General features: G+C 40.4%; 4 protein-coding genes and 1 pseudogene across 5 annotated transcripts; 1 reads left to right on the top strand and 4 right to left on the bottom strand.

The window, feature by feature from the left end:
- Positions 1-1,010: 1,010 nt before the first annotated feature.
- Positions 1,011-4,522, top strand: LOC114448371 (metalloreductase STEAP4-like; annotated as a pseudogene).
- Positions 4,523-8,128: 3,606 nt separating this feature from the next.
- Positions 8,129-9,557, bottom strand: LOC114448032 (serum amyloid P-component-like). Its single transcript, XM_028424647.1, has 5 exons — positions 9,531-9,557; positions 9,160-9,214; positions 8,923-9,025; positions 8,549-8,837; positions 8,129-8,443 (listed from the first exon to the last, which is right to left on the bottom strand). The coding sequence occupies exons 2-5, from the start codon at positions 9,212-9,214 to the stop codon at positions 8,225-8,227; spliced, it is 666 nt and encodes a 221-aa protein (XP_028280448.1). The 5' UTR covers positions 9,531-9,557; the 3' UTR covers positions 8,129-8,224.
- A 1,295-nt stretch (positions 9,558-10,852) lies between these two features.
- LOC114448030 (serum amyloid P-component-like) lies at positions 10,853-15,217 on the bottom strand. Its single transcript, XM_028424645.1, has 5 exons — positions 15,084-15,217; positions 12,127-12,181; positions 11,881-11,983; positions 11,513-11,795; positions 10,853-11,429 (listed from the first exon to the last, which is right to left on the bottom strand). The coding sequence occupies exons 1-5, from the start codon at positions 15,099-15,101 to the stop codon at positions 11,211-11,213; spliced, it is 678 nt and encodes a 225-aa protein (XP_028280446.1). The 5' UTR covers positions 15,102-15,217; the 3' UTR covers positions 10,853-11,210.
- Positions 15,218-15,769: 552 nt separating this feature from the next.
- LOC114448031 (C-reactive protein-like) lies at positions 15,770-17,528 on the bottom strand. Its single transcript, XM_028424646.1, has 5 exons — positions 17,428-17,528; positions 17,280-17,334; positions 16,735-16,837; positions 16,367-16,664; positions 15,770-16,290 (listed from the first exon to the last, which is right to left on the bottom strand). The coding sequence occupies exons 2-5, from the start codon at positions 17,332-17,334 to the stop codon at positions 16,072-16,074; spliced, it is 675 nt and encodes a 224-aa protein (XP_028280447.1). The 5' UTR covers positions 17,428-17,528; the 3' UTR covers positions 15,770-16,071.
- Positions 17,529-18,103: 575 nt separating this feature from the next.
- Positions 18,104-23,527, bottom strand: LOC114448029 (STEAP family member 4). Of its 2 annotated transcripts, none has more exons than XM_028424643.1 (11): positions 23,368-23,527; positions 23,001-23,266; positions 22,585-22,692; positions 22,421-22,491; positions 22,217-22,304; positions 21,172-21,450; positions 20,986-21,080; positions 20,794-20,904; positions 20,495-20,537; positions 20,246-20,410; positions 18,104-18,638 (listed from the first exon to the last, which is right to left on the bottom strand). In XM_028424643.1, the coding sequence occupies exons 2-11, from the start codon at positions 23,199-23,201 to the stop codon at positions 18,381-18,383; spliced, it is 1,419 nt and encodes a 472-aa protein (XP_028280444.1). In that variant the 5' UTR covers positions 23,202-23,266; positions 23,368-23,527; the 3' UTR covers positions 18,104-18,380. The 2 variants fall into 2 exon arrangements, with proteins under 2 accessions (XP_028280444.1, XP_028280445.1); XM_028424644.1 differs by having other exon boundaries at positions 23,001-23,285.
- Between the last annotated feature and the right edge of the window lie 676 nt (positions 23,528-24,203).

Below are 24,203 nucleotides of genomic sequence, written 5' to 3' on the forward strand. Positions count from 1 at the left end.
TTGCAGCTTTCACTGCTACAAAGAGAAACACAAACATGCCGGAATCTCCAGAGACCAAACCTGAATCTGCCTCAAAATCCTCTTCAACACAAACAAGCTCTCTCTCTCTCTCTCTCTCTCAAACACACACACACACGCCCTCTCTCTCACGCGTTCAGACACATACCACTGCAGTGCTCTATTTCTTTGAAAACAGGTAGCTGTGAGAGTACAGAAGTGTGTGTGTGTGTGTGTGTGTGTGTCTTCATCAGAGCTTGTGTAGTTACAGTATATATCCACATGCACATGCTTGTAAGTGTGTCCTATTCCCTGGCCAGCAATTTGATTAGATCCACAGCAGGGCTGTGGCTCTGTCACATTTACATTCAGATGGAGATTTAGTCTGTCGGCCGTCCCCTGCTGTTACTGGTGCAGTAATGTAGGGAGACATGGCTGGCTGCCCGGTCCACTTATACACACACCTGGGGAAAACTGCTCAATCCTACTGACTCCACTATGTGCCTGTCAAACTGCTCTCTCTCTCTCTCTCTCTCTCTCTCTCTCTTTTTCTCCAACACTCTCTTGCTCTCAGTATCTCCCATCTTTTACAAACAACTTAATCGTCTTATCACAGAGCTGTGAGTGTGATAATAAGCTTTAGCATGGTGAGATCTAGAAACAGGATTACATATTCAGCAGCATATATATATCTCTACATGTGTGTGTCTTTACGTAGTCCCACACTTCCAGGGGCTTCATCTCAAAATTACTGAACAGCACTGAGAGCTAAACAACACAAGGGTAATTCTGTAGACAGACATTGTAGGGGTACACTGTGCAGTCATGCACTAGATATTCCAAACAAGGCCGGTGAGTCATCTAAAAACACTCTTAGAGCATTTATTAGCAACAGAAAGACACAGCTAATTAGAATGCAGCAAGAGAAAGATATTTATATTTGAATGCTATTCGGAGGCACTTTAGAAGAAAGGATTGATTTGTTTTATTGAAATTACTGAATGATAGACAGCATGATCGCACATAAACCGGATGTGAGGTATACAGCTCTCATTACATGCATGTGTGCTTCAGCTCTTTAAATGTTTGTGCAGAAAGTTTTTGTAGAACTTTGGTTTGTGGTTAAAAATTACCTCACTAACCTCGGACTGGGGGGTGGGGTCTAGTGCAGGTGGAGGTCGGATTCACCAAAGAAAGTTCAGGGGGCATGGTGGTCCCTGCTTACAGTAAATATATTCACAGCACAGCCAGCTCCTCAGGGTCAAGGGCACATGTTGGACAGAGATGAGAGATGGTTTGAAAGTGGAGTGACTATGTTAAATGGCAAAATCTCTAAAAAGAAACAGAGATGCTGTAAGCAGCCATGAAGATTTACCAGATGAAACCAACAGTGCAGAAGCTCATTAGCCTTTTCTTAATGAAACAATATGGGTGTGTTCCCACATTTAGTACACCAGCAGTAGAAAGAGGTTTTGGGCTGAGAGCAAAGACAGAGAAATGTACTATTTACTATTGATTGTGGTCATTTTGTGGTGTTGTTCTTGTCAATCACACCAGTATAGATTATTTCCACTGCATCCAAAAATAACAAACACCTCCATGCTCCAGGTGTACCTGTGTGGGAACAGTGCTCTTCCCAGAGTGGAGGCTGCCCTTTCGTATTGCCTCACGGCCTTCTTCTTCTTCTGTCTGCTTATCAGAGACGTCATCTACACATACGTTGAACAGGAAAAAGACATCTCCTTCAGAATCATGGTGTCTCTGGCCAACAAGGTGATGATCTGTCCCTCTCTGCTTGGTCTCATGTTGTGTTACTTGTCCTCAGTGGTTGGGTTCTCTGTGTGTTCCATATTTCAGGTGTTTTTCTGCTGTGTCACTTGTAATGCTGTCTCTGTGCCGTCTGCCTGGTGTTATAGCAGCTTTCATTTAGCTCTACAGAGGGACAAAGTACAAGTATGACAGCAAACCAAGACAAACATTTTTTTTGCTGTGGTTATGATTTGCAATTGAGGGTTCATCACTTCTTGCAGAGTAAAGTGCCTGGCTCATTTTTGCATCTTTCAGGCGCTTCCTTCCCTGACTGGCTGGACTGCTGGATGCTGTGCAGAAAGCAGATGGGTCTCATTGCACTGAGCTTTGCTTTTCTCCATACTATCTACACATTTATCATTCCTATTCTCTACACTGTCAGACACAAACTCATCTCATGAGCGGTGGATGAAGTGCAGCATGCTGCTCCAAAACAATTGCAGTGTTTCTGTATTTTTGTACAAACATATAACACAAAGTGTATATTACATACAGGGGGGTCCACTACAATTACTGTACTCACTCTCTCTTTTTCTTTTAGATTAAGACAATAAAACAAGCCCATTTTACTTTGATAATATTAAAGCATGGGGCACTGACTCATTCTATGTGTTGGGAATCCTGGGCTTCTTTCTTTATGTCCTACTAGCACTAACATCCCTGTCCTCAGTGGGAGGCAGTCTCAGCTGGAGAGAGTTCAGCTTCATTCAGGTCAGAGCACAGTTGGAAATGTACAGTTCTGTGTGTGTGTGTGTTTGCTTGTGTTATCAGTTATGTGCTTACCATAAGTAATATATGAATGTTGTATTGGAGTTTTATCAGCGCTACTCAAGTGTTGTAGACGTAATATGTCAGCGGCACTCGTCTCCACGGACTCTGGGTAACTAACACAGGCACACAGGCACACACAGTGAAAGCCTGGCTGACTTTAGCCTGGGATTTTAAATGTTAAGTTATTCATTAAACAGAATTATGATACCTGGCATAATCCCCAGCAGGAAGATTGTTAATACAGGTCACAGGCCCATTTGTGTAAAGGTCAGGTCCACAGGTAGTGAATAAGAGTCAGAGATAGAGGTCGAGATCAAAACAACTTTTATGATCTGGTGAGAAGTCGTAAAACATATCAAATAATAAGAATGCCAGTTTACTTATTTTGTTGTCGTGTTCACTATTGTCAACAAGGGAGCATCAAGTTTTTAATATAGCTGTTAACTCTGAAAAAAAGTTCAAGATCACTAATGAGCATTAATCAAGCTATCTATTACTGCACCACATTATTATGAATCCTTACTGTGCTGTTTGTACTTATTGTGACTCAGTAGATGAAAACATCAGCAGTCAAATGCTAAAAATGTAAATGAAAGAACATTATCCAAGTAATTAACAATAACTGAGCCTCAAAGGCCACTGGTGCTACAAAACCAATTATTCTGGAACGGCTGTGAAACAGTGTATTTATATCTTATTGTAACACTTGAGGATTACAGGCACACAAAATATCCAAGCATCTATTTTTAAATCTACCAGAAAATACTTTAGCTTTAGTGTATGCTATGGTTTAATTGTATATTCGGTAGCAGAGCATTTTTATTTTAACCAAGCAGCATTTATCCACTGGGAGAAATGACTGTAATTTACTAAAATCCAGCTTGTATTAGGCCAGCGTCATGTCAAAATGTGTAATAGCTACACACTTATAAAAACATATTAATTTCACAAAAAAGGCCCTACAACTGTGCAATTCTCTTTCTTTTGGTCTATTTTATTTGACAGCAGGTGACAGAAGTCCACATGTGGAGTTCGGAGTGGATCGTGGAGCAGTCAGTCAGAGCAGTACACTGTCACACACCATGACACTGTGGGATTAGATTTCCACATGGAACCATGATATTTTCCTTCATTTATTTTCTGTTTTAACTTACTTTGTTTGGTCCCTTTCTTTTTTTTCCTCATTTTAGTCATGGCTGGATTAGATTTAATAAAAAGAAATGCAAGGTTAGATTTAAGGTTTGTGTTCAGCTCAATATCCAAACGTTTAAATTCGAGGCACCTTTGGCTTCATCAATTCTGCCACTTGGAGGAGTGGTGAAACAGAAAACTACGCTAGGAGTCCAGTTGCCTTGACTTTAAATCCTTGAAAGTAACATGACATGGACAGTCTTCACAGACTGTGTGATGGTAAAATATGATGTTGCTCACTGTTTTGCTTTGTATGTTTTCACTGTGTGTGTGTTTCAATGAGCACCTGTCTTCAAGGACACTGGGTAAGGCTCTCCCTAGCACGAAGAGCTGTTTGTTAGAATGTAGCTTGTTAGAGATGAAGTTTAGCATTATCCATGTAACCACATTTGACCCAGCCTATGTTGTGCAGAGAAGTCGTACCATCCTACCAGAGGCCAATCTGCTCAACAACAGCTCAGCCAGAGACTGGACTCTGTATGACCCTCTTGTGCAAAATAATCTAAAATCTAAAAAAACAACTCTTTTTGTAAAAATGTATTCCTCTCATCATTCGTGCATCAAATTAGAGAAACATATTTATTTTTTGTCAATGCTTTGTAAATGTTCCCTGACTATGTCTCATGTTTTGTCCTTCTGCAGTCTAAGTTGGGCCAACTGACTTTGTCCATATGCACGGCACACAGCTTTGTTTATGGCTGAATTAAATTCCTTTGCTCCTCTATGGTACACTCCTCCTGGCTACATGCTCTGATCTGATCTGTCACTCTGTGGTTTTGGTGTTTAAGCTTTTCCCCTGCATTGACCGCACCCTCGACAAGGCTGGGAGAGGACCACACCCAGGGAGAGATGGGCGAGAGCAAGGCCACCGATCTGTGAACTCTTTCCCTCCAAGTCATTAGGATTCCTGGGGGATTTATTCCCCAGAAGGATTCACAGTAGTCATTGTTTTAAATTTGAGCACAGGATATTTTAGGAGACGCGTTATTCTCAGTGATTAATGTTGTTGAAAAGAGGAAAAAAATATATTTACATAACTGCATCCATGCTCAGTTTGTGTGTTATTGTGTCCTCTCATCAGTCCTCTCAATTGTGCAAGAGAGAAACTAAAAAAGGAAAAGCCCAATGGACAAGTCTGTACATATAAACATTTTTTATGTCTATCATCTTGAGCATTAAAAATAAAAAAAGAGATTTCATGTTTGTGTTGCATCTTTTTTTCCACAGAATATGGCGACCAATAGATTGATATCCCCTGCTGAATTCTATTGTTTTGATAAACATAGGCAATAGTTTCTGTTTTCCACTCTCGTCTCCCTTCAAGTGGTGCAATTGTATCCCTGAGGTTGCTCTCTTTTCAGGATGTTATTGATCTCCCTGTTTTCTAACACCTCACTGCTCAAACCAGCCTGCCTCCCTTTCGATGCCTGACACACACACACACACACACATACACACTAGCACACATGAGTAGTCTTTGCTTACACATGCACCTGCACAATGTAGGGGAGAGCAGGGTTAAGCTAATTATATTTCCACATGCAGAGTTGACAAGTGCACACGCAGATGCGCTCTTAGCAGTGACTAAACAGGGAGTGTGGAGGTGGTTGGTAGAAAAGGTACCATAAGATCAGTCTCCACTGTACGTTTTTAAGGGCAATTATTCTCCCTTGTGCGACAGCTGCTGCAGCAACATGTCCTAATAAATTAACGCCACAGTGGGTTGGTTTTCACCTACACCTGGCTATGACTTCACATCTTCACTCAGAAGGCTTTTGTCTAAGTGGGGCTTGATTAAGTTTGGAAAAATATTGTGCTTCCCTGCCATTTTCATGGCTGCCATGGTGAGCTATCTCACCTCATGCAACACATTTAAAATGGACTACAACTGTACAACCCCAGGAGGGCGCCAGATACACAAACAGTGGTGAGTTTTTGAGGAAAAAAACGTCTACAAGTATATATTTACGCTAACACATGCTAGCTTTTTTTTTAACAAACAAAAAAGTCTGGGCAGCATGGGATAGCACAATGTGTACATGGAGAGGTTGTTTGTAATGCTAAATGCTAAATGCTAAATGCAAAAAAATTGGTCTGCAAACATAACCTGGACACATATCAGTTTATTATCAGGTTATTTTCCATCTACTAGCCAGGGACAAGCTCCAGCCTCTCTGTGACCTTGTACAGGATAAAGCAGGCTTGTCTGTCTTACTGATGACACCTTATGATATACAGGAAACACATACCATTTCATACTATTAGCACAACTTGTAATACATCACACACACGGAAAGTTGCATAAAAGAGAGTTGTAGGTGCAAAATTGCAGGCCGGTGACAATAGAGAGTTAACATAGATGGTCAATGAGGAGTGGGCAAATCAGGTCGGACCTGATCAGCCAGCACTGACAGCTAGTGAATAGGTGCAGAGTGGTTAGTATGTACAACACTAATGAGCCACCCACAGAAGAGGAAGACAGAGCAGCTGTCACCATGACTGCTCATACAGTAAAAGAACTATGCAGCGCCTCTTTTGCCCAAAGCAGAACATTTAGTCAGAGACATCCTGTTATCTTGCATCTAACAGCATTATCTGCACACACAATCTGTAATCCGTTACACCCGCTCCCATTGTATTATGCTCTTATTACCACACAACTGCTGCTGATTTTAGCCTATTTCCTGCTGTTGGTGTGTGTGTGTCTGCGTGCTTGTGTGTGTGTGTGTGTGTGTGTGTGAGTTAAAGTATAAAGCCCCAGGATAGAATTTAGATGCAGAAAAGCTGTGTAGCTAGCTATCTTACATACTTAATTCCCTCTCATGTTTAATTTCACACAGACAATTGTGAGACCTATAATAACTTTATGTGTGTCCGGTTATGGAAGCTCAACTCTATATATGCATAAACAAACAGCAAGGAATTATGGGTGAATTCAGTGATCATGGAACACATTTAATTTGGAGTTTGCAGAAGGATTGATTTGTGATATGTACAAGTGGATGTAGAATAAGGAGCATAATTAAAGTGATTACTTGAAATCATGAGTGCTCTCCTGATGTTTGTACTTCAGCAAGAAAATCTTTAGATTTACCATGAAGCATGTGAAATATTCCTGTGCATTGTGCTTATAAAAAACTCTAACACTGCAGAATACATATATAGTTTTAATAACCATTGACACCAGACCTGGGCAAGGTATGGCTTATGGTCGTCACCCCCCCCCCCTTCACTTCTTGTGTCCACACTGCACTGACTGTGTGCGGAGACACATTCCCAGACACACAGTGGATATGTGAGGTGCACATTTTTTTAAAGAAAAGAAAAATGGAAAAAAATAATGGTGGATGTGGCCCCCACAAAAACAGAGAGAAAACCACGGATATACACTGTTGTATAAATGCAATATTTTTGTTTTGCCTTGATGTTTTGTCTTGCCCCAACAATGGTTTTCTTTGAGAGAAACCCAAGGCTGTGCACAAATTTAACACACAGATCATAAGGGGCTTAGAAATAATTTCTGAGATAATAGAATACATCATTTTGAATGGAAAACTCTCTGAAGTTATTTGTGAAGTTTACTCAGAAGTGTTACATCAACATTTCTGATTTAAAATGATGTGTTATTTGGTTTCAAAGAAAATTGCCTTATTGAATGAAATAAATGGTCTTTATATGGTTACATACATTTATACAGATATAAAATTGGACCACTGAAAGCCTCGGGATTGTATTTAAAACCTATTTTCAGCACAGCATGTGGCACTTCAATGGAGCAAATGGGCATCTGAAGATTTCTCATGGTCTGATGGATTAGACCTTTATAATATTCTGAGTTTGTCTGTCTCTCACTCTTTTGAGGTAAAAGTTGCCCTCCATTACATCAGGAAGCTGCCAGTTCTCACGCAGCACATAGTGCTTAATTGATTCAGCGGGAATGTCAAAAGAGAGGTGTTTAAGGTGAGTAGTGTTACCACTGCAGCTCTTTTCTCGCAGCCTAATTTATTGTGGGAGTCCCTGGAGGTTTACAAGTAGGCTACAGCATCACCGGCACTGCCACAGTCTGAGCAAATGTTACAATTACTTCAGAGAAGAGTTCAGTCTGGTCAAAAAATGATGATGATGAACAACTTTGTCCCACTGGGTTATTGCTGAATTTCTACAACACTAGTTCAGCTTTGCAGACCTTCTGCATACTGTATGTCCTATAATATACTGATGCAACGTATAAGGAAGGATTTTGTGCTTTTTAATTTTACACTGACCTGGGTATAATTATAATAAATATAAATAATAAATATTAAAACAATGAAAGACTGAACATGAGCCAAGGATGCAGGGTTTTTATTTATCTGTCGAAAAGAGCAGCTTATATGTCCCAAGATGTACACCACATGGTCCCAGTTAGAGATAAGGTTTAAGACAAAGAACATGATGACTTATTATTTTTGTGACTTTAGTAGCAGGTTGTTTGTTTATCTTCGATCAGCACTCTTCCAGTCATCTGGAAGTCCAGGGCCCGCCAGTTCAGCACATTTCCTGGAGTGAAGTCCAGTTCATCCATGAACCACTGGATTTTACAGGAGGAGAGGGTGTGGTCCCACATGTGGACATCAGACATCATACCAACAAAAGACGCCTGGATGTCAAAACCCCCACCAAGGGAATCCTGCTCCTGTAGATGTGACAGGAGGTTCAGAAGGAAACAACTCTCAGAAATGTTTTCTATGACTGAATAACAGAATATCACAGATGTTTCTGGAGTACTCATCAACCTTACCTGTCCTAAGATAATGACTGGATTGTTGATGACAGGTCCACCAGTGAATTTTCTAATTGAGTGCTTCCCATTCACCCACAGTTGCACCAGACCGGATGCAGCGTCCCATGTGGAACAAATGGAGTTCCACACATTTCGCGGGTAGATCATACCTGGAAACTTTGTCAGTTTGCCGTTGATGTTAAGTGCAAGTACACCATTTTCATCCATAAATATCACAAAGGCATTGTCAGTAGTGCGCGTGGCCAGAGAGAAAAGGCTGTGGCTTCTGCTGAGGTCTGTAATGGACCTGTGTCATGACATAAGCAGGATTATACAGTGCATGTTGCTTTAACAGTCATAGAAACTCTTCATTCATTAAGATGTAACACTACCTGAAGCAGACAGTCAGAGCATTAAAGCTGTGTGTGGATGGACTCAGCTTTACATTAGCTGTGTTGGTTTCTTCTGGAAAAGTAAACATTTTGCCAGAAAGATCTAAAAGAAGAAAAAAATCAGCAGGCAGTCACATTAGTCATACTGTAAAGCACTGTGCCATGCAAACAAAACCTCACTAAAGAATCTCATGTAAACGATCAATAATTATTTAAATAAATTATGAAAACGTTTACCTTGACGGCTGGCAGCACACACTGTCAGCATCATCAGGAGAAGCAAACGCATCATCTGATGAAAAAACAATCAAAAAAACAGTGTAATGGTTAAATCACTGTGTTTTCCTGCACTCTTTGAAAATCTTCAGCCAGCCACTCTGAATGACTGATCTCCCTCTTGCTGCACAAGATAGTAAATCTAAAAAGACAACTCTTGTAAAACTTTACTCATCAAATTAGAGAAACTTCCATAACAACAGATAGCACAGAAATAATCCGTTTTGTTTTACTAACCCCAGCCTGTTGTTCTGCCATCAGTACTGTTTGTACTAACATAATGTAAAGTGCAGGCCTGCTGTATTTCTTTTATCTTGCATCGAGCATCTTACCTTTAAGTTGTTCAAGAGGCGTGGCAACTATGGACAAGAATTAACATTTTCAAATTCTCATTGCCTTTTTATTGCCTTACCTCATTAATGATAAACTAAATAGAAAATCATTAACTATCTCTACACAGGTTCTTTCCCATCAAAAAGTTATATAACCCCATTACATCAGAATACTATGTTCAAATTCTGTCTCAACATGATGACCCCTGTCATGTGGCAGAGTCTGCTCGTTGTCACGTACCAGTAACTTCATTGTGGGACAGACTTGCCTTCTGATGGCACCTGGGTGGATGTCCTCTGTATAATTATCCTGCTGCTCTTAATTCTCTGTTTCCTTCAGCAGGAACGTTCTTTGGTGATGTGACTTCTTCTGATCCTTCTGCTCTTAACTTGTTTTACACACTATACAACACACGCTCACACATGACACCTTCCACTAAGATACAAAGCGTGCACTACTGACCTCCACCCCCATACTGACAACTGTTACTTGTATTTGCCATGAAACATACTAAAATAAAAACATGTACTGGCATAAGGTGCATTGTGCATTGTGATGGCATTTGATTGACTTTGAGTCAGGTTATGACACTCAGAACTCATTGTAAAGGACCACACTAGTTATCAAGGAGTTGTTGTGGATCTAAGTGTATTTGCGTGTGTTTTAGTTAGTGAAGTGATGTGTGTGTGTGTGTGTGTGTTGATTTTCATTATTAATGTATCTATTTGTATTTAATTTTACTTTTAGTATGCCTGTGCACTTTTGACTTATGCTAGCTTCTTGTTTCTAACAATGAGCCAGGAAAGGCAAAGTTTGTTATATTGACTGCACGGTTTTTAACATCATGATAATACTAAGATATTAATTAATTACACTTGAACATGAATAGTTGCCTACAGTACATAACTTGCTATAGGACTACATGTGCATGAAGCATGTATTCACACAGTAAATGTTAACTAATCAGTAACTGATCATTAATGAATTATAAAATTACAATTAATAAACACAGGATAGATATGATTATAAAAAGCCTTTAAAACTACCTGTATATTCTACTTATTAATGGCTAATAATGTAGGAGTGATGCTTTATATGATGAATTAAGTATTTACTAATGCTTAACTAATGCCTCATAGTGTGCAGTTATTATAAAGTGCTATCAATACAATTTATTGTAAGATTCATAAACGTCAAAAACAAAAAAAACAAACAAAACGAGGAAACAAATTCAAATTGGACCTGAACTAAATTAAAACTTCATAATAGTAACACATCTGTTCATATTGTAATGTGTTTGTTCCAGGACTGGGATCACACATATGTTGGAACTCTTTACACCTTTATTGTTCCTCAAGCCTGTGAAAGAGGGCAAAAAGACACCCAGCTGTGACCATGTGGTGTTGAACTGGTCTGCCCATCAACAAAAATCTGCACATCCCACAATGTGAATACAATAGACACAGAGGACAATTCATCATACTTGGAAAAAAACACACCCACTGTATGGACCACAGTAAGCATACAAGGGCTAAGATACAAAAAAGCCTACAAGTGAGTTTTTGAGAAGATCAGTTTTACCTAATATCCATCCTGTCCAGAAAAAAAGTAACCCAGTTTAAAACTAAACATAAGACCTTATGCACAGGAGGACTTGGTGGTTGTTTTGGGATATGAATTTAGTTGCAGGTTGTTTGTTTATCTTCGATCAGCACTCTTCCAGTCATCTGGAAGTCCAGCACCTGCCAGTTCAGCACATTTCCGGGACTGAAGTTCTGTTTATCCATGTACTGCTGGATCTCACAGGAGGAGAGGGTGTGGTCCCACATGTGGACATCAGACATCATACCAACAAAAGACTGCTGGATGACAAAACTCCCACCAAGGGAATCCTGCTCCTGTAGATGTGACAGAAATGATCTCTATAAGTAAATTACAGAATATAATAGATTTAAGTTTCTTAAGTACACCTGAACCTTACCTGTCCTAAGATAATGACTGGATTGTTGATGGCTGGTCCACCAGTGAATTTCCTAACTGAGTGTTTCCCATTCACCCACAACTGTGCCAGACCGGATGCAGCATCCCATGTGGAACAAATGGAGTTCCACACATTCTGTGGGGATATCAATCCTGGAAACTTTGTCAGTTTGTCATTGATGTTAAGCTGAAGTTCACCATCCATATATATCAGAAAGCTATTGTCAGTAGTGGGTGTGGCCAGAGAGAAAAGGCTGTGGCCTCTGCTGAGGTCTGTAATGGACCTGTGTCACGACATAAGCAGGATTATACAGTGCATGTTGCTTTAACAGTCATAGAAACTCTTCATTCATTGAGATGTAACACTACCTGAAACAGACAGTCAGAGCATTAAAGCTGTGTGTGGATGGACTCAGCTTTACATTAGCTGTGTTGGTTTCTTCTGGAAAAGTAAACATTTTGCCAGAAAGATCTAAAAGAAGAAAAATCAGCAGGCAGTCACATTAGTCATAGAAAACCTTAGCAAATATCTATAAGGAATTCTTATTTAACAGAATTGGTCCATCAACTAAATCTAAATAATCACGACACTTAAAATATATAAAAAGGTTATACCTTGAGGACTGGCAGCACATGCTGCCAGCATCATCAGGAGAAGCAAACACACCATCTGATAAAATACATAAACATAATTAATAATTAATTAACTAAACCCAACCATTGTAATGCCATCAGTGCTAAACTGCTACTAGTAAAATACATAAAAGAAAGTGCAGTGCATTACTTAATGTTGCATTGAGCATCTTACCTTCAAGTTCTTCACAACGTTGTGACAACTATGAACATGAATTCACATTTTTAAATCCTCATTGCTTTCTTATTGCTTTAAGGATGAACCGATCACTGCCTCTTTCTAATGAAATAGTTTTATGACCACTTCATATGAATTGTTTGTTCAAAGTTGTAAAAACCTGTTACTCAATAACTCACCTACCTTATATTTTACAGTATAATTCAGTTCAGTTTCTTTCATTCTTCTATTTTTCCCTGAATTTTAAATCTCACACATGTATGAGTTAAAATATGGCAGGATATCTGCAGAGGACTGCTGTAATGTGCCTGCTTTGTGGAGAACAGCATCAAATCAGCAGAGTGAACCCTGGAGAGGGAACAGACTGCGACGGCTAGACAGAGCCCACTCAACTCAGCAGGGAAAAGCTGAGTTTGACTGACCTTCCAGAGAGGGTGACATGTGGTTACCAGGGAAGAACCACAGGAAGCAACACCAAATCACACAGTCTTATTTACTGATGTTTATTTCTTAATGGTGTATGTTAAGACATAAACATCGGTAGCATAGTTGTGTACAGTTTTGTTTGTTTTCGTGCTGTTCTTCATGAGACCGGTTGAGAACTCATCACTATCAATGGCAGCTCTGTACAATCCTAATGTGGATTGAGGATTGTTTATAAATTCCTATATTCTTATTGACAAAGATGGATAGAAACACTGAAAAAGAAGTTTAGTCTGTGCCCAAAGTTTACCAGCATCAATACTGATATTGAAGAACCTGAAATAAATGTTGTCGGCAACATTGCACTGTGGCCTGACGAGAAAATGGCATGATATAAAGTATCAATCTAAAAGCAACAAAAAAAGTCTGTAAAACAATATGGTGCAGCAGAAGATAACACCGGACAGCAACCTGCAAAAAGCGCCTCAGGCAGCTGTCAGAGTGAGAGAGCTAACCACTCAGCTGCTGTGCTAACATTTAAACTACATGTCAGTCAATCTGCAAGCTGTCCTGATATGGTGAACAAGTCCATTATAACATACACGACTTCAGGTCACATTAGGACAGTAGCAGACTGTCTGTAAGCTTGTGTAACAGTCTGGTGAATGTTTTCGTTCTCGGCTGAATGGCAAACATGCCACCTGGCAAGCACCTCTGGGAAAACTTATCAAGACACACACCAAAGCACTTTCAGCATGCGCTTAACTTGACACACAAGGTGGAATTAAAAAGATAAGCTGAGGAGACAAAAACATTTCATTTAAAATGATGCACACTAATGAATGTAAAACATCGGGAAAGCAGAAAGCAAATCAAACAGTTAAGGGGAGGAGGGAAAATATGTCAGGAAAATATTTAGTCCCTATATTTTTGTTTTATTGCTCCATTATCAAGAAGCTGTTCTTTATTTTAACCTGTTTCCTGGGTGCAGTGTGTGTGTGAGCGCTGATGTATAATCAGATATGAAGCCATGGGAAAAAATTAACTCGTAGCATAACAGGGTTGCCTGCATTCATCATATCTACTTGTACTTAATTTCACACATCTGGACAACCTTGAAAAACAGAAATAAGATTATATTTGTCTTGCCATAAAGGCTCGATTTTCTATCCAAGCATGAACACATCCACACACACACACACACACACACACACACTGGTGGGAGTTGTACATTTTGCTGTTTACATAGTTTATCTGCGGTGTGTTTGCTGACATCTACCCTGCCTGTGTACATTGGACTTGTTTACTTCATCATAACAGTTTGTTGCTAAAAATAAAAGCAAAGAAAACCTTCTTCTTTAAAATTAAAACATATGACTACAGGTACAGACACATTTCTTTTGCTGTTTTCACTTCAGACATTTTATGATTTTATGATCTGCTCTTTGCAGTGGTGATTATTTCCTATAAATAAAAGCAGGCTGTGATGGACTGTAATTTCCCTTTATTTAGTTGGTAGTTTTGGGGTGTGGTGATTTATTGGTTGGAACCCAACCCTACCTCTGCACAACACAGCTGATGGTGTTAAACACATCTAATAGGCAAGAAATTCAAGAGATTAACTCATTACAATACACACTTGTTAATTTACAACAATTCCAGGTGACAACTGTGAGAACACTAATGGTGAGCAAAGCTGTCATCAAAGCAAATGGTAGCTACACTGAAGAATGTAAAATAAAAAACAATCTGAAATGGATGGTTTGGATTTTTTGTTGTCTGCATAGTTCCATGTGTTCCTTCACTTCAGTATTAATCTACAATGTAAAAAATAATGAACAGGAAGAGAAACCCAAAAGAAAGTCGCCCAAACTTTTGACTGCTAGTGCAGCTATAGCCACTGACAGTGCATAAAGAGTATTTGTATACTCGTGTTAGTGCACTTCCAAGTACATCTGCACACCTGTGAACTTGTACTATACTGCATTATAGGTTAGCTCTACCAGGTTCATTCATCAATCGTATTTTAATTCTCAAGAAGAATCTAGAAACAGAGGTCTTTATGGTGGGCAGTGTTGCTGCTACAGCTGATATTGTGCAGGCTGATTTTTTTAAATCCCTGAAGGTTTGGAAGTGGCCTGCAGCATCCTGAGTGTCTGAGCACATGTTACAAGTCCCCCAGAGAGAGAGAGGTGATATGAGTGGAGATACTCAGAAAGGAAGGTTCATCTAATGAGCTTCACCCTTCCAAAAATCTTCAGGCTATTGGAGCTTCATGAGCAGCTACTTCAGAAAAAAAACAGAAATGTGTGTTAAACAAGAATTTGTAAACACTTACAGTCTTAAAGAGAACCATTTCCCATTCGTAGCTGTGGATCCATGAGAGAGACTAGTAGTTTACTGATAGAGTGACAGACAGCTACCAACCGCTCACAAACAAACCTGAGTGTCAGAGTGTTTGCTCCTGTCTCTATCCCTGGGACTTGTTTACTTATCCTCACTGTCCATACAGCTGCAATGACAATATAGCTACAATCTTTCTATATTGTGATTTTTAGTATTAATGTTTGACACCATTACATATGCTACAAACATGGTTTGTTACCAGTTTTAGGCTTCTCACAATAGATTGTAAATCTGTTTGTAGTTGTTGTGTTTGTACACTGTAAAAAAATGTAGCATAATATTTCTTTCTACTTTATTGGGTTTAAAGACAGAATCGTAGAACATCAGGAGCTCAAAGTTGGGCTGACCTTTAAACTCATCCCCTTAAATATGTGCGTGAGACTTTATTATAATCAGCTCTTGACCTTTGACCTCAGTTTAAATGTGATTCCAGTACTGGAGAAAAACACTCAACAACAGCTTTGTGAAAACGCCTCAGCCTAACAGTACAGGTGGAGCAACCACAAGAGGGGAATCAGGAACTAACACCAGTGACCACACTTAAATGTGGGCACAGACACAGACGGAAGTGTGTATCCTCACATCAGCTGAATGAAAAAAAAAACCCACATTCTGCACTTATTTGTTTATTCATTTATGATAAATCAGCAACAAGATCATTTTTGTTGTACTCTGCACTTTACTCGTCTCCATAAAGGTGAAGAACAAGTTTAGAAAAACACAATTTTATTACACTTGGCTTAAATCTTACATGAAAAATTCCCAGCATGCAGACAGAGCAGAGAAAAGATAACAGACTGAATAATACAGTGAGTGATTGTTGTTAAAAAGTCATTCATTAATAAAACACATAGGGCTCACACTGGTAAGTTCTTAGTTAACACAGAAACTGTGAACTTTGAGGATACTGATGCTGCTGTTTAGTGACAAACTGTTTGTTTATCTTCGATCAGCACTTTGTCAAAAATCTGAAAATCCAGCGCCCTCCAGTTCAGCACGTTCCCCGGAGTGAAGTTCAGTTCATCAACATAGTTCTGTATCTCACAGGAAGAAAGGGTGTAGTCCCACATGTGGACGTCAGACATCATGCCGATGAAAGACTGCTTCACGTCAAACCCACCGCCATGGGAGTCCTGCTCCTGTAAGGAGAGCAGGCAGTGAATAAAAGTTGTTTTTGTTTATTCATCGTGGTGCTTAAACTCAATAAAAGTGTACCTGTCCAATTATGATAATAACAGATCCTCTAATGTTTGAGCCAGCGCTGATAAATCTCCTTATGGTGGGTCGTCCATCAAACCACACCTGCACCAGTCCTGAGTCTGAGTCCCATGTGGTGCAGATAGAGTGCCACATGTTTCGCTTGTAGTCAAGTCCTCCATATTCTACCTTCATGTCCACGACATGGGGCTCGATCTCCTTGTTGGTTTCATCCCAGAAAATTAGGAAGGAATTGGAATTAGACGGAGTGGCCAAGGAGAACAGGATGTGGTCTCGTTTGAGGTCTGTAAATGATCTGATGACAGGACAAAGACATCAGTGCTGACATGTGAGAGTTCTCTCATGTGTTTTACAGTCTTTGCTACCTGTGACAGACAGTTAGAGCTCTAAAATCCTGTTGTGATGTCTTCAGCCTCACGTGAGCTCTGTTGTTTTGCTGTGGGAAGGTAAACATTTTACCTGACAAATCTGAGGAGACACAAAGGATAAAATGTGTCATTGTCACCAAAAAGATGAAGCTAAAATCTGATCACATCCTTATAACACAAAATGTCTGTACCCACACTGACACAAGATCAATTTACCGTATTTCCTGGATTAAGACATTACAGGAAATTAGGAACAGATGCACTGCTCCCCATGCTGCCCACATTCAGAGCTTCCTTTCAGGAAGTTGCTTTCTGCGGTTGCTTTGTGAAGCATCACACTCTTCATGCAACCACTACTACATGTAAACATTCACTCAAAGCAAATGTAGTTTTTTTATAGTTTTCAAGTAAAAAAATCATGGTTGATATATGCCGTTATGTTGTGATATATTTAAAGTCATGATAGTACACATAGTCTGAACATCTAATATGTTCATATCTCACACTTAAAAATGATTTTTAAGAAAAAGACATAAAAACACCTTGAGGGCTTGCAGCACATGTTGTCAGCATCACCACAACAATCAGTGACTTCATCTGCAAGAGAGAGAGATTAAAAAACAATTAAATCTAGAAAATCCTATTTGTGTGAATTGTTGCTAATTCTGAGTGCCTTGATTGTGATCTTACCTTTAAGACTGTGTCAGGATCTTCTGTGGAGCTGTGCGTGAGAATGGGTGTGTTATAGACTCACTTCTTCCCCATTTCTGTGTGTGTGTGTGTGTGTGTTTCCTTCTTTTACTCCACACAAGTGCTTGATATTGCAGAATCAACAGAATTCACAGAATGCTTCCCTTACATTTTAATAGAGATGTTCTTGGCACTCTTAAGAGGAACTAGACAGGCTCACATACGACAAAGTTTGTGCTGTGTTACGACATTAAATTTGTGAAATGAATATGGGATTACAGTGGTACGTTTGAGACTTAAAGGTGAGGGAGATGAGGAGAGGCAGGCGCAGTTCAACTCTTTACACAACAACACAACGAAACACAGCACAACATCAGTAGCCTATCTATACTGTCACAATGAAATGTCCCAGCCCTTCTGCAGCCGCCTGTGATGGAGGAGTCCTTACACCTCTCTTTCTGCTGATGTGATGAGATCCAGCACTGACTGGGGAGAAGCCGGATGCTGATTGTTTCCTGGAGAAACAGAATCAGATCAGCTAAAGGGATAAACCCTAGAGAGGGATCAGACCGACACGACCAGACAGAGCACATTTAATTCAGCAGGGGGAGAAAAAAATCCCAAAGCTTGACTGAGCTTGCAGATAGAATGAGAAGAAGAGAAAGAAGACAGAGCCTTTTAGTCATGCTGAAGTTTATTTTGAAGAGAATTTAACAGACCTTCACAGAAAGAAGAGAAAAAAGAAAAAAAAATCCAAGTTACAACAGCTAAAATACATCCAATAATACATAAACCTCGGACAGGGGTGCAACAGAGGAACAGTAAGAACAGTGTGTTTTTAGAAGCTGCTTTGACCTGTGTTCAAACTGCACCATTAGCTGTGATTACAAAATGGAACATTTCCATCATTGCATAAAAAGAGGAAATGTGCCAGTGTATTAGTTCTAATGGACCTATGTAAGCAGTGATTTCTTGCTGTCATTCTCTGGATCAGTCTTCTCCCAGCCCTGTCGGATGCGGGTGAGGGTGCGGTCCACGCAGGGCAGGAGGAGCAGCAGCTTCAGCACTAGCACCACCGACGGCACCACCAGAGAGAGCATGTAGGCTGGAGGAGTGTACCATTTGTAGTAGGACGGCTTAAGAAACATGCTCCAGCCATACAGGTAGGTGTGAAAGGTGCAGAAGAACAACGTCAGGTAGCCCAGCTTGGACTGTAAAGGAAAAGCACACACATTATGGGTTTACAGCAGTTTACTGAGAGCAACTGCTTTGTAATAAGTTGTAAAAATGTTTAATGAGGTTTTTGTGCCTAAAACAAACAGCAAATGGAAGCAATACCAGTTGGTCTAAAAGTGACTAAAAAGATCTGAATTCAAATATTGAAAAGACATCACTGCCTTCTGAATCGAGCTGTGTACAACCTCAGTCAGTAAAAGGGCTTTTTTAATATGACACAAAGGGGATTTGTTGCAAGTATGTGTTGACACTAAAGGATCCAGAAGATTGTGCAATATTGTCTCTTCTCTCACAGCTGCTTTTATTATCAGTGCACAGACCCCACACAGTTCCTCATACAAGAGAAGCTCAGCTGTGGTGGGGCAGGCTTTCTAAACTGGCACTGGTTTGTCATCCCATCCTGTTTAGATTAAAAGAAGACCTGCTCCCAGCTGCAGCAACTGAAGAATTCACACCAAATCTTCGATTCAGTTGAAACATGAATCCATGTCTGAGTCTGCAGCATACATTCTAACTTGTTTTAGCATCCTTGCAGTGATGCAGGTTAAGAAATACAGTGATGGACTGACCTTTAATGAGACACACAGAGACAATCCAACTTCTGCACACACATGCAGAAAAACCATAAGACTGGCTGGGGATAATGTATGCCCCCAAATTACATTTGATGAATAACTTAACATTTAAAGCTCTGCTCTAATTTGGGCTGGAGTAAAGGGGAGGGGTGGAATGAGAAAATGAGCTTGACATGACCCAGTTACATTTATGAATACGTTTTTTTTTTCCTGTAGTGCCACTGATTTTATTTTCAGTTGGTCAAAGCAGGAAAAAAGGTAAACATTAGTGTCTGCCAGAGTAAAAACAATTGCAGTGGAGGGGAAGGAGGAAAGTATCACTAACAGACTTTCAGCAGATCACTTCCAGCAGGAAGTGGAAAGCAGCTCTCTGGCCCACGCAACTATTTTCCATCTGTGCTGAAGCACAGAATGATCGTCATCAGTCACAGCTTGAATGGTGGCTGATGGATTCAATAAGACGATTGTAGCAAACTGTTTTTTCTGCCAGTCACAGTGTCTCTTAAAAGTCCAGCAAATCTCCAATGAACTGCACCTCTGCAGCCTGGAGCATAAACAAATGTGAGTGCTGATGCAAAATGTCATGAATACTTATATATTCAATATGTTCAACAGAGATGGATACAAACTGTGTTTGTTTGATAAGAGCATCTCTGTGTTATAATTAAAACATCAATTTACCTATAGCCTGTTTGTGTTTCATTACAGTCTCTTTCTTTCATTTTGTTACAGCAAATGCAGATTCACATGGAAAGTATATTTTCAAGTTTCAGTTTCTGGGAAAAGCAACATGCGCCCAAACAAAGGTCCGTTAGTCAGACTGCTCATCCCAACACAGCACCAGCACCACTGGATCATTCCACAGGCACATGCCCAATCAGTTGTGTGACCTGCGGCGTGTCATCATTTAAACAAGTTTCAGAGGTTGAGCCAAGTGTTGATGCTCATCACAGAGTAGGGCTCTCTCTCTCTCTCTCTCTCACACACACACACACACCAGTATGTACCTGTATAAAGCTAAACTCTCTCCAACTGAGAACATTGCTGACAGACGGGAGGGAGCTTATTCCCAACAGGATGTACAGGCCAAACCCCAGAATCCCCACAGAGTAGTAGGAGTCCGTGCGCCAGGCCATGGTGGTGTCAAACTTATATGTTATGTTTTCCCTGATCTTAAAGTGGCAGAGCAGAGACACGTATTAACATTGCATTACATACTTATAGAAAAATATTTTCATGGAAAACACGAGTCTTACCTGTGATATAGTAATTTCTGAAATCCTGTGTCTCACATAATACCTGCAGAGAAAAAGAACGAATGCCTTCATTCATTTGAAACAATCAGTAACACATAATTCAGTCAGTAACACATTATGGACAAGTTACTGTTTTCTACATGTGTGACCCCAGCCTATTGCATCAAACACAGGATGCATATTGTGCCAAATTATTTCTGTTAATTTCTGCTCACTGATGTTGTCTAACACATCTTCAGCCTAAAAACTAAAGACAAGGCAAGATGTTTCAAATGAGGAGGTGTGCATCTGCTTCCTACCGTATGGGAATGATAAGAGTGTACATCGCATGCAGGGAAGCAAAGGCAAGTGCGAGCAGTCCCAGCTGCTTCCTGCACAGCATCCAGCGATCCAACCAGTCAGGGAAGCGCCTGCACAAACATACTAAAGATTAAATTTGTTGTGACGGCTGTGTGCAGGCGTTAAATATCAGTTCATCTGATATGTCTGACTTGTATTTGGTTCCTCTGTACAGCTGAAGGAAGGCAGCTATAACTCCAGGCAGGTAACACAGAGACAGCATGATGAGAGACACAATGGGAAACACCTGAGTGAAGGGCGATAAACACCAAAGAGGTTATTGCGAAGACACAATTTTAAAGAGAAACATGTACTGTTTAATTTGTAAATGTCTTCACCTTGTTGGCGAGAGACACCATGATTCTGAAGGAGACGTCTTTCCCTTGTACAACATATGCGTAGACGATATCTCTGATGATCAGATAGAAGAAGAAGGCGGCGGTTAGGCCGACGGCCAGGCGTAAGGGCAGCCTCCACTCTGGGAACAGCTGCAGGGGGAAGTCCTCCAGCTCTCTGGCTGCAGACAGAGACCCCCTGTCCACAACAGTGAAGCCCAGTTTGGTAGCCGTCTCAGTGACTGCTTGCTTTGCCTCTGCCATGTTCCCACACAGGTACACCTGGAGCACACAAAAACATCCAGCACAAAAATGCCCTGTGAGAGCACCATACAATAGGTTCTCATTATTATTCATTCAGTTATGTTTATGGACATTCACACAGTGATGGTTGAGACTCTGGAGAACTCAACATAAAAGTGGAACCATGGCTTCCTGTATGAAGAACTAAATTTAGTTTAGGAAAGCAGGTAAACAGTGCTAAGTCAACACCTATGTGATGTTGCTGATGGTGCTCCAAATACAACACATACACACACACACACACACACACGCACACACACACACACTTCTGTGTGTTTTGTACTGTCCTCTGGGATTGCACAACCAGATCAAAATGAAACAGAAAAACCCACATATGCTGCAGCTTTGCAGTACAGAGCGGGAGCAAAACATGTGATGGGAAGCTCAGATCTAAGAGAGACTGTGGAGTTAATTGATTCAAGGATACATCAGAGATGGCATTCACAGTGAAGACATAAGGCTGACTCCTTGGATTTGGCTTCTTTTACTTGGATTTGGTTTGATGAAAACTTCAAAATGAGTTAATAATATAATTTGGACTGAACTGCATTCCTGTGTGAAAGACACTATTATTTTTATCTTGTTGGTCAGCACCCAGTGTGTGAACACATCAGAGAAACTGTCAAACGTAGTTTTGCAGTGGGATGAGGAAATTTGCAAATCCAAAATAAGCAACATAAACATTACAAAAAGAGTTGCATGCCAAAAAGGCAAAAGAAAAAAATCATATTGACATATTGAGTACCTGTCTATTTGAATCTGAGGGTCCATTCTGAAGGGCCCATGCAGACAACGTGTTAAATCCCTTCACCACGTGCGCTCCAGGGATTAATCTGGATAATAAACAGCAAACATGTGCTTAGTGTACTGCAAGTTGTTGTCAAAACACATGATCCACGAGATGTCTCGGTGTGTTAAGATGTTAGGTTATTGCCTAATTTCCCATTACCTCTGCAGATACTCAGCATTGGCCTCTGGGTATAGATTCTTCTTGAGGTTGTTGCTGACATCCACCAGCACCTTCAAATCAATAAAATCAGTCTTGTGGATAAAAAGTCATACATTAACCAAGTGTTGTGTTGCACGAAGACATCTGACTGCACAGCATGGTACCTTCCCGTTCAGCTGAGGTGCAAGCGTTTGCAGAAAGTCATAGTTTTGTCTGTGAATGCAGACAAAGATCAGATTGGCTGACTGGGTCGCAGCTCCGTGGCTCACCGCCTGCATGACACAACACAGCACAACACTATTTGTCTCAACATGTTCAACTGGTTTAACTTGGGCAGTGAGTTCAGTTGTTGCAAAAACAAATAAAAAATTAACTCTGACAAACATTTACAGAAATAATCACTGACCTTGTTTAGTTAATCAGTTTTCATAGCCTGATGGAGTTTTTTAACTACACAAATGATGCACTTTCATCAACGCAGTCTTATCAGCTATCAATTACACAACAACCATCTGGAACAGCATACAGTTGGTCTATGGTGTCTGTGGGAAAAAAATAAATAAATTTCATGCAGTTCTACCTGAGTTCCTGGAGGCAAGGGGCCACAGCTGTGAGGTCTGCGGCTGCCGTACACCACCCTGTAGCCACACTGGAGCAGGCGCTGGCCCAGGGAGCGTCCTAAGTCCCCTGTCCCAAAGATACACAGCAGCTCCTGCTCAGGGGCAGCTGCTGTGTTCAGAGGACACAGCGACACGCTCTCTGAATTCACCTCCTTTGACATGCTGCTCAGTCTGTCAGCCGACACAGCCACAGTCTGACACAAACTGTGAGAGTGTCTCCTGTGGTCTTAAAAGAACAAAACACACTAACCGGTCTTCTGTCAGTACTAGACAGCTGTATTGAAATATGACTGAGTAATGTGTCCTGATTCAAGACTAAATCTTTACCAGCTCTCCTGGGAACAAAGTCAGTGGTTCAAAACATCAGATTTTTTAGTCCATATCGCTGTTCTTCTTATCACATCACTTTGTAGACTGACAGATATTCAGTCTTATTCCAGTTTTTGTATTGGTTTATCCCCTCCCCTTTTAGGATGGGCTCAGGAGTTAGGTCTGTCTAAACTGGGAAACTCTGTGGCAAAAAAACAAGTGTCAGCGAGTAATGTTTTCTTTGTGTTTGTCTAGGAAATATTGTTGCAAAGTATCAGCCTCCTTCTGGGAAACCACTGGACCATCTGTGACAGATTATGCAACACTGGAAAGCAGCACTCGCCTGCCAAAACACTTTGTTTTTTTCTGGTTTTACCTAATCACTGAACTTACATGAAATGAACCCAGTGTTGTGCAGTAAGTGAAAGTCCTGGAGAAATGTAATCCAAAAGAGAAATCTGAAAGGAGTCTGATGGATTTTGTCAGGTCCATATAAGGTTAGAAGGTTTAGGCTTTTACATATCAAGATAAATGTTAAAGTAGAACCTTAAATGAGAGTAAAATGACAGATTATCTGGCAGTATTGTGGAGCACTAAGCTCTCTACTAACACTATCTGGATGAATTCTAGGTCACTGTATGCACACACAGTGTGCAAGAATGCTCCCCACTCCCCTCCTCTTTTTCACTCCACAGTCTTCATTATGTGACCATTAAATTCACATGCCCTGTACCAAGTGTGTGTATAATTATTTTGACACAAATGCAAAACAAATAGCACACATTGTTATTAGCAGGAGGTTATTTGGTGCGCACTTGGAGTCAAAGAACCCGGTCCTTATAATCAGTCACTGA

This window comes from Parambassis ranga, chromosome 16 (assembly GCF_900634625.1).
Source record: "Parambassis ranga chromosome 16, fParRan2.1, whole genome shotgun sequence".
Taxonomy (NCBI): domain Eukaryota; kingdom Metazoa; phylum Chordata; class Actinopteri; family Ambassidae; genus Parambassis; species Parambassis ranga.

Excerpts from the sequence above, each read along its gene's own strand:
- LOC114448032 (XM_028424647.1), bottom strand. The coding sequence starts at position 9,214 with ATGATGCGTTTGCTTCTCCTGATGATGCTGACAGTGTGTGCTGCCAGC. Across the intron at positions 8,838-8,922 it reads GCTCTGACTGTCTGCTTCAG|GTCCATTACAGACCTCAGCA; the intron begins GTAGTGTTACAT and ends GTCATGACACAG. Across the intron at positions 8,444-8,548 it reads CAGTCATTATCTTAGGACAG|GAGCAGGATTCCCTTGGTGG; the intron begins GTAAGGTTGATG and ends TCACATCTACAG.
- LOC114448030 (XM_028424645.1), bottom strand. Across the intron at positions 11,984-12,126 it reads ATGTGCTGCCAGTCCTCAAG|ATCTTTCTGGCAAAATGTTT; the intron begins GTATAACCTTTT and ends TTCTTCTTTTAG. Across the intron at positions 11,430-11,512 it reads CAGTCATTATCTTAGGACAG|GAGCAGGATTCCCTTGGTGG; the intron begins GTAAGGTTCAGG and ends TCACATCTACAG.
- LOC114448031 (XM_028424646.1), bottom strand. The coding sequence starts at position 17,334 with ATGAAGTCACTGATTGTTGTGGTGATGCTGACAACATGTGCTGCAAGC. Across the intron at positions 16,838-17,279 it reads ATGTGCTGCAAGCCCTCAAG|ATTTGTCAGGTAAAATGTTT; the intron begins GTGTTTTTATGT and ends GTGTCTCCTCAG. Across the intron at positions 16,291-16,366 it reads TTATTATCATAATTGGACAG|GAGCAGGACTCCCATGGCGG; the intron begins GTACACTTTTAT and ends CTCTCCTTACAG.
- LOC114448029 (XM_028424643.1), bottom strand. The coding sequence starts at position 23,201 with ATGTCAAAGGAGGTGAATTCAGAGAGCGTGTCGCTGTGTCCTCTGAAC. Across the intron at positions 21,081-21,171 it reads TGGTGTCTCTCGCCAACAAG|GTGTTTCCCATTGTGTCTCT; the intron begins GTGAAGACATTT and ends CCCTTCACTCAG. Across the intron at positions 18,639-20,245 it reads GAGAGTTTAGCTTTATACAG|TCCAAGCTGGGCTACCTGAC; the intron begins GTACATACTGGT and ends TTTCCTTTACAG.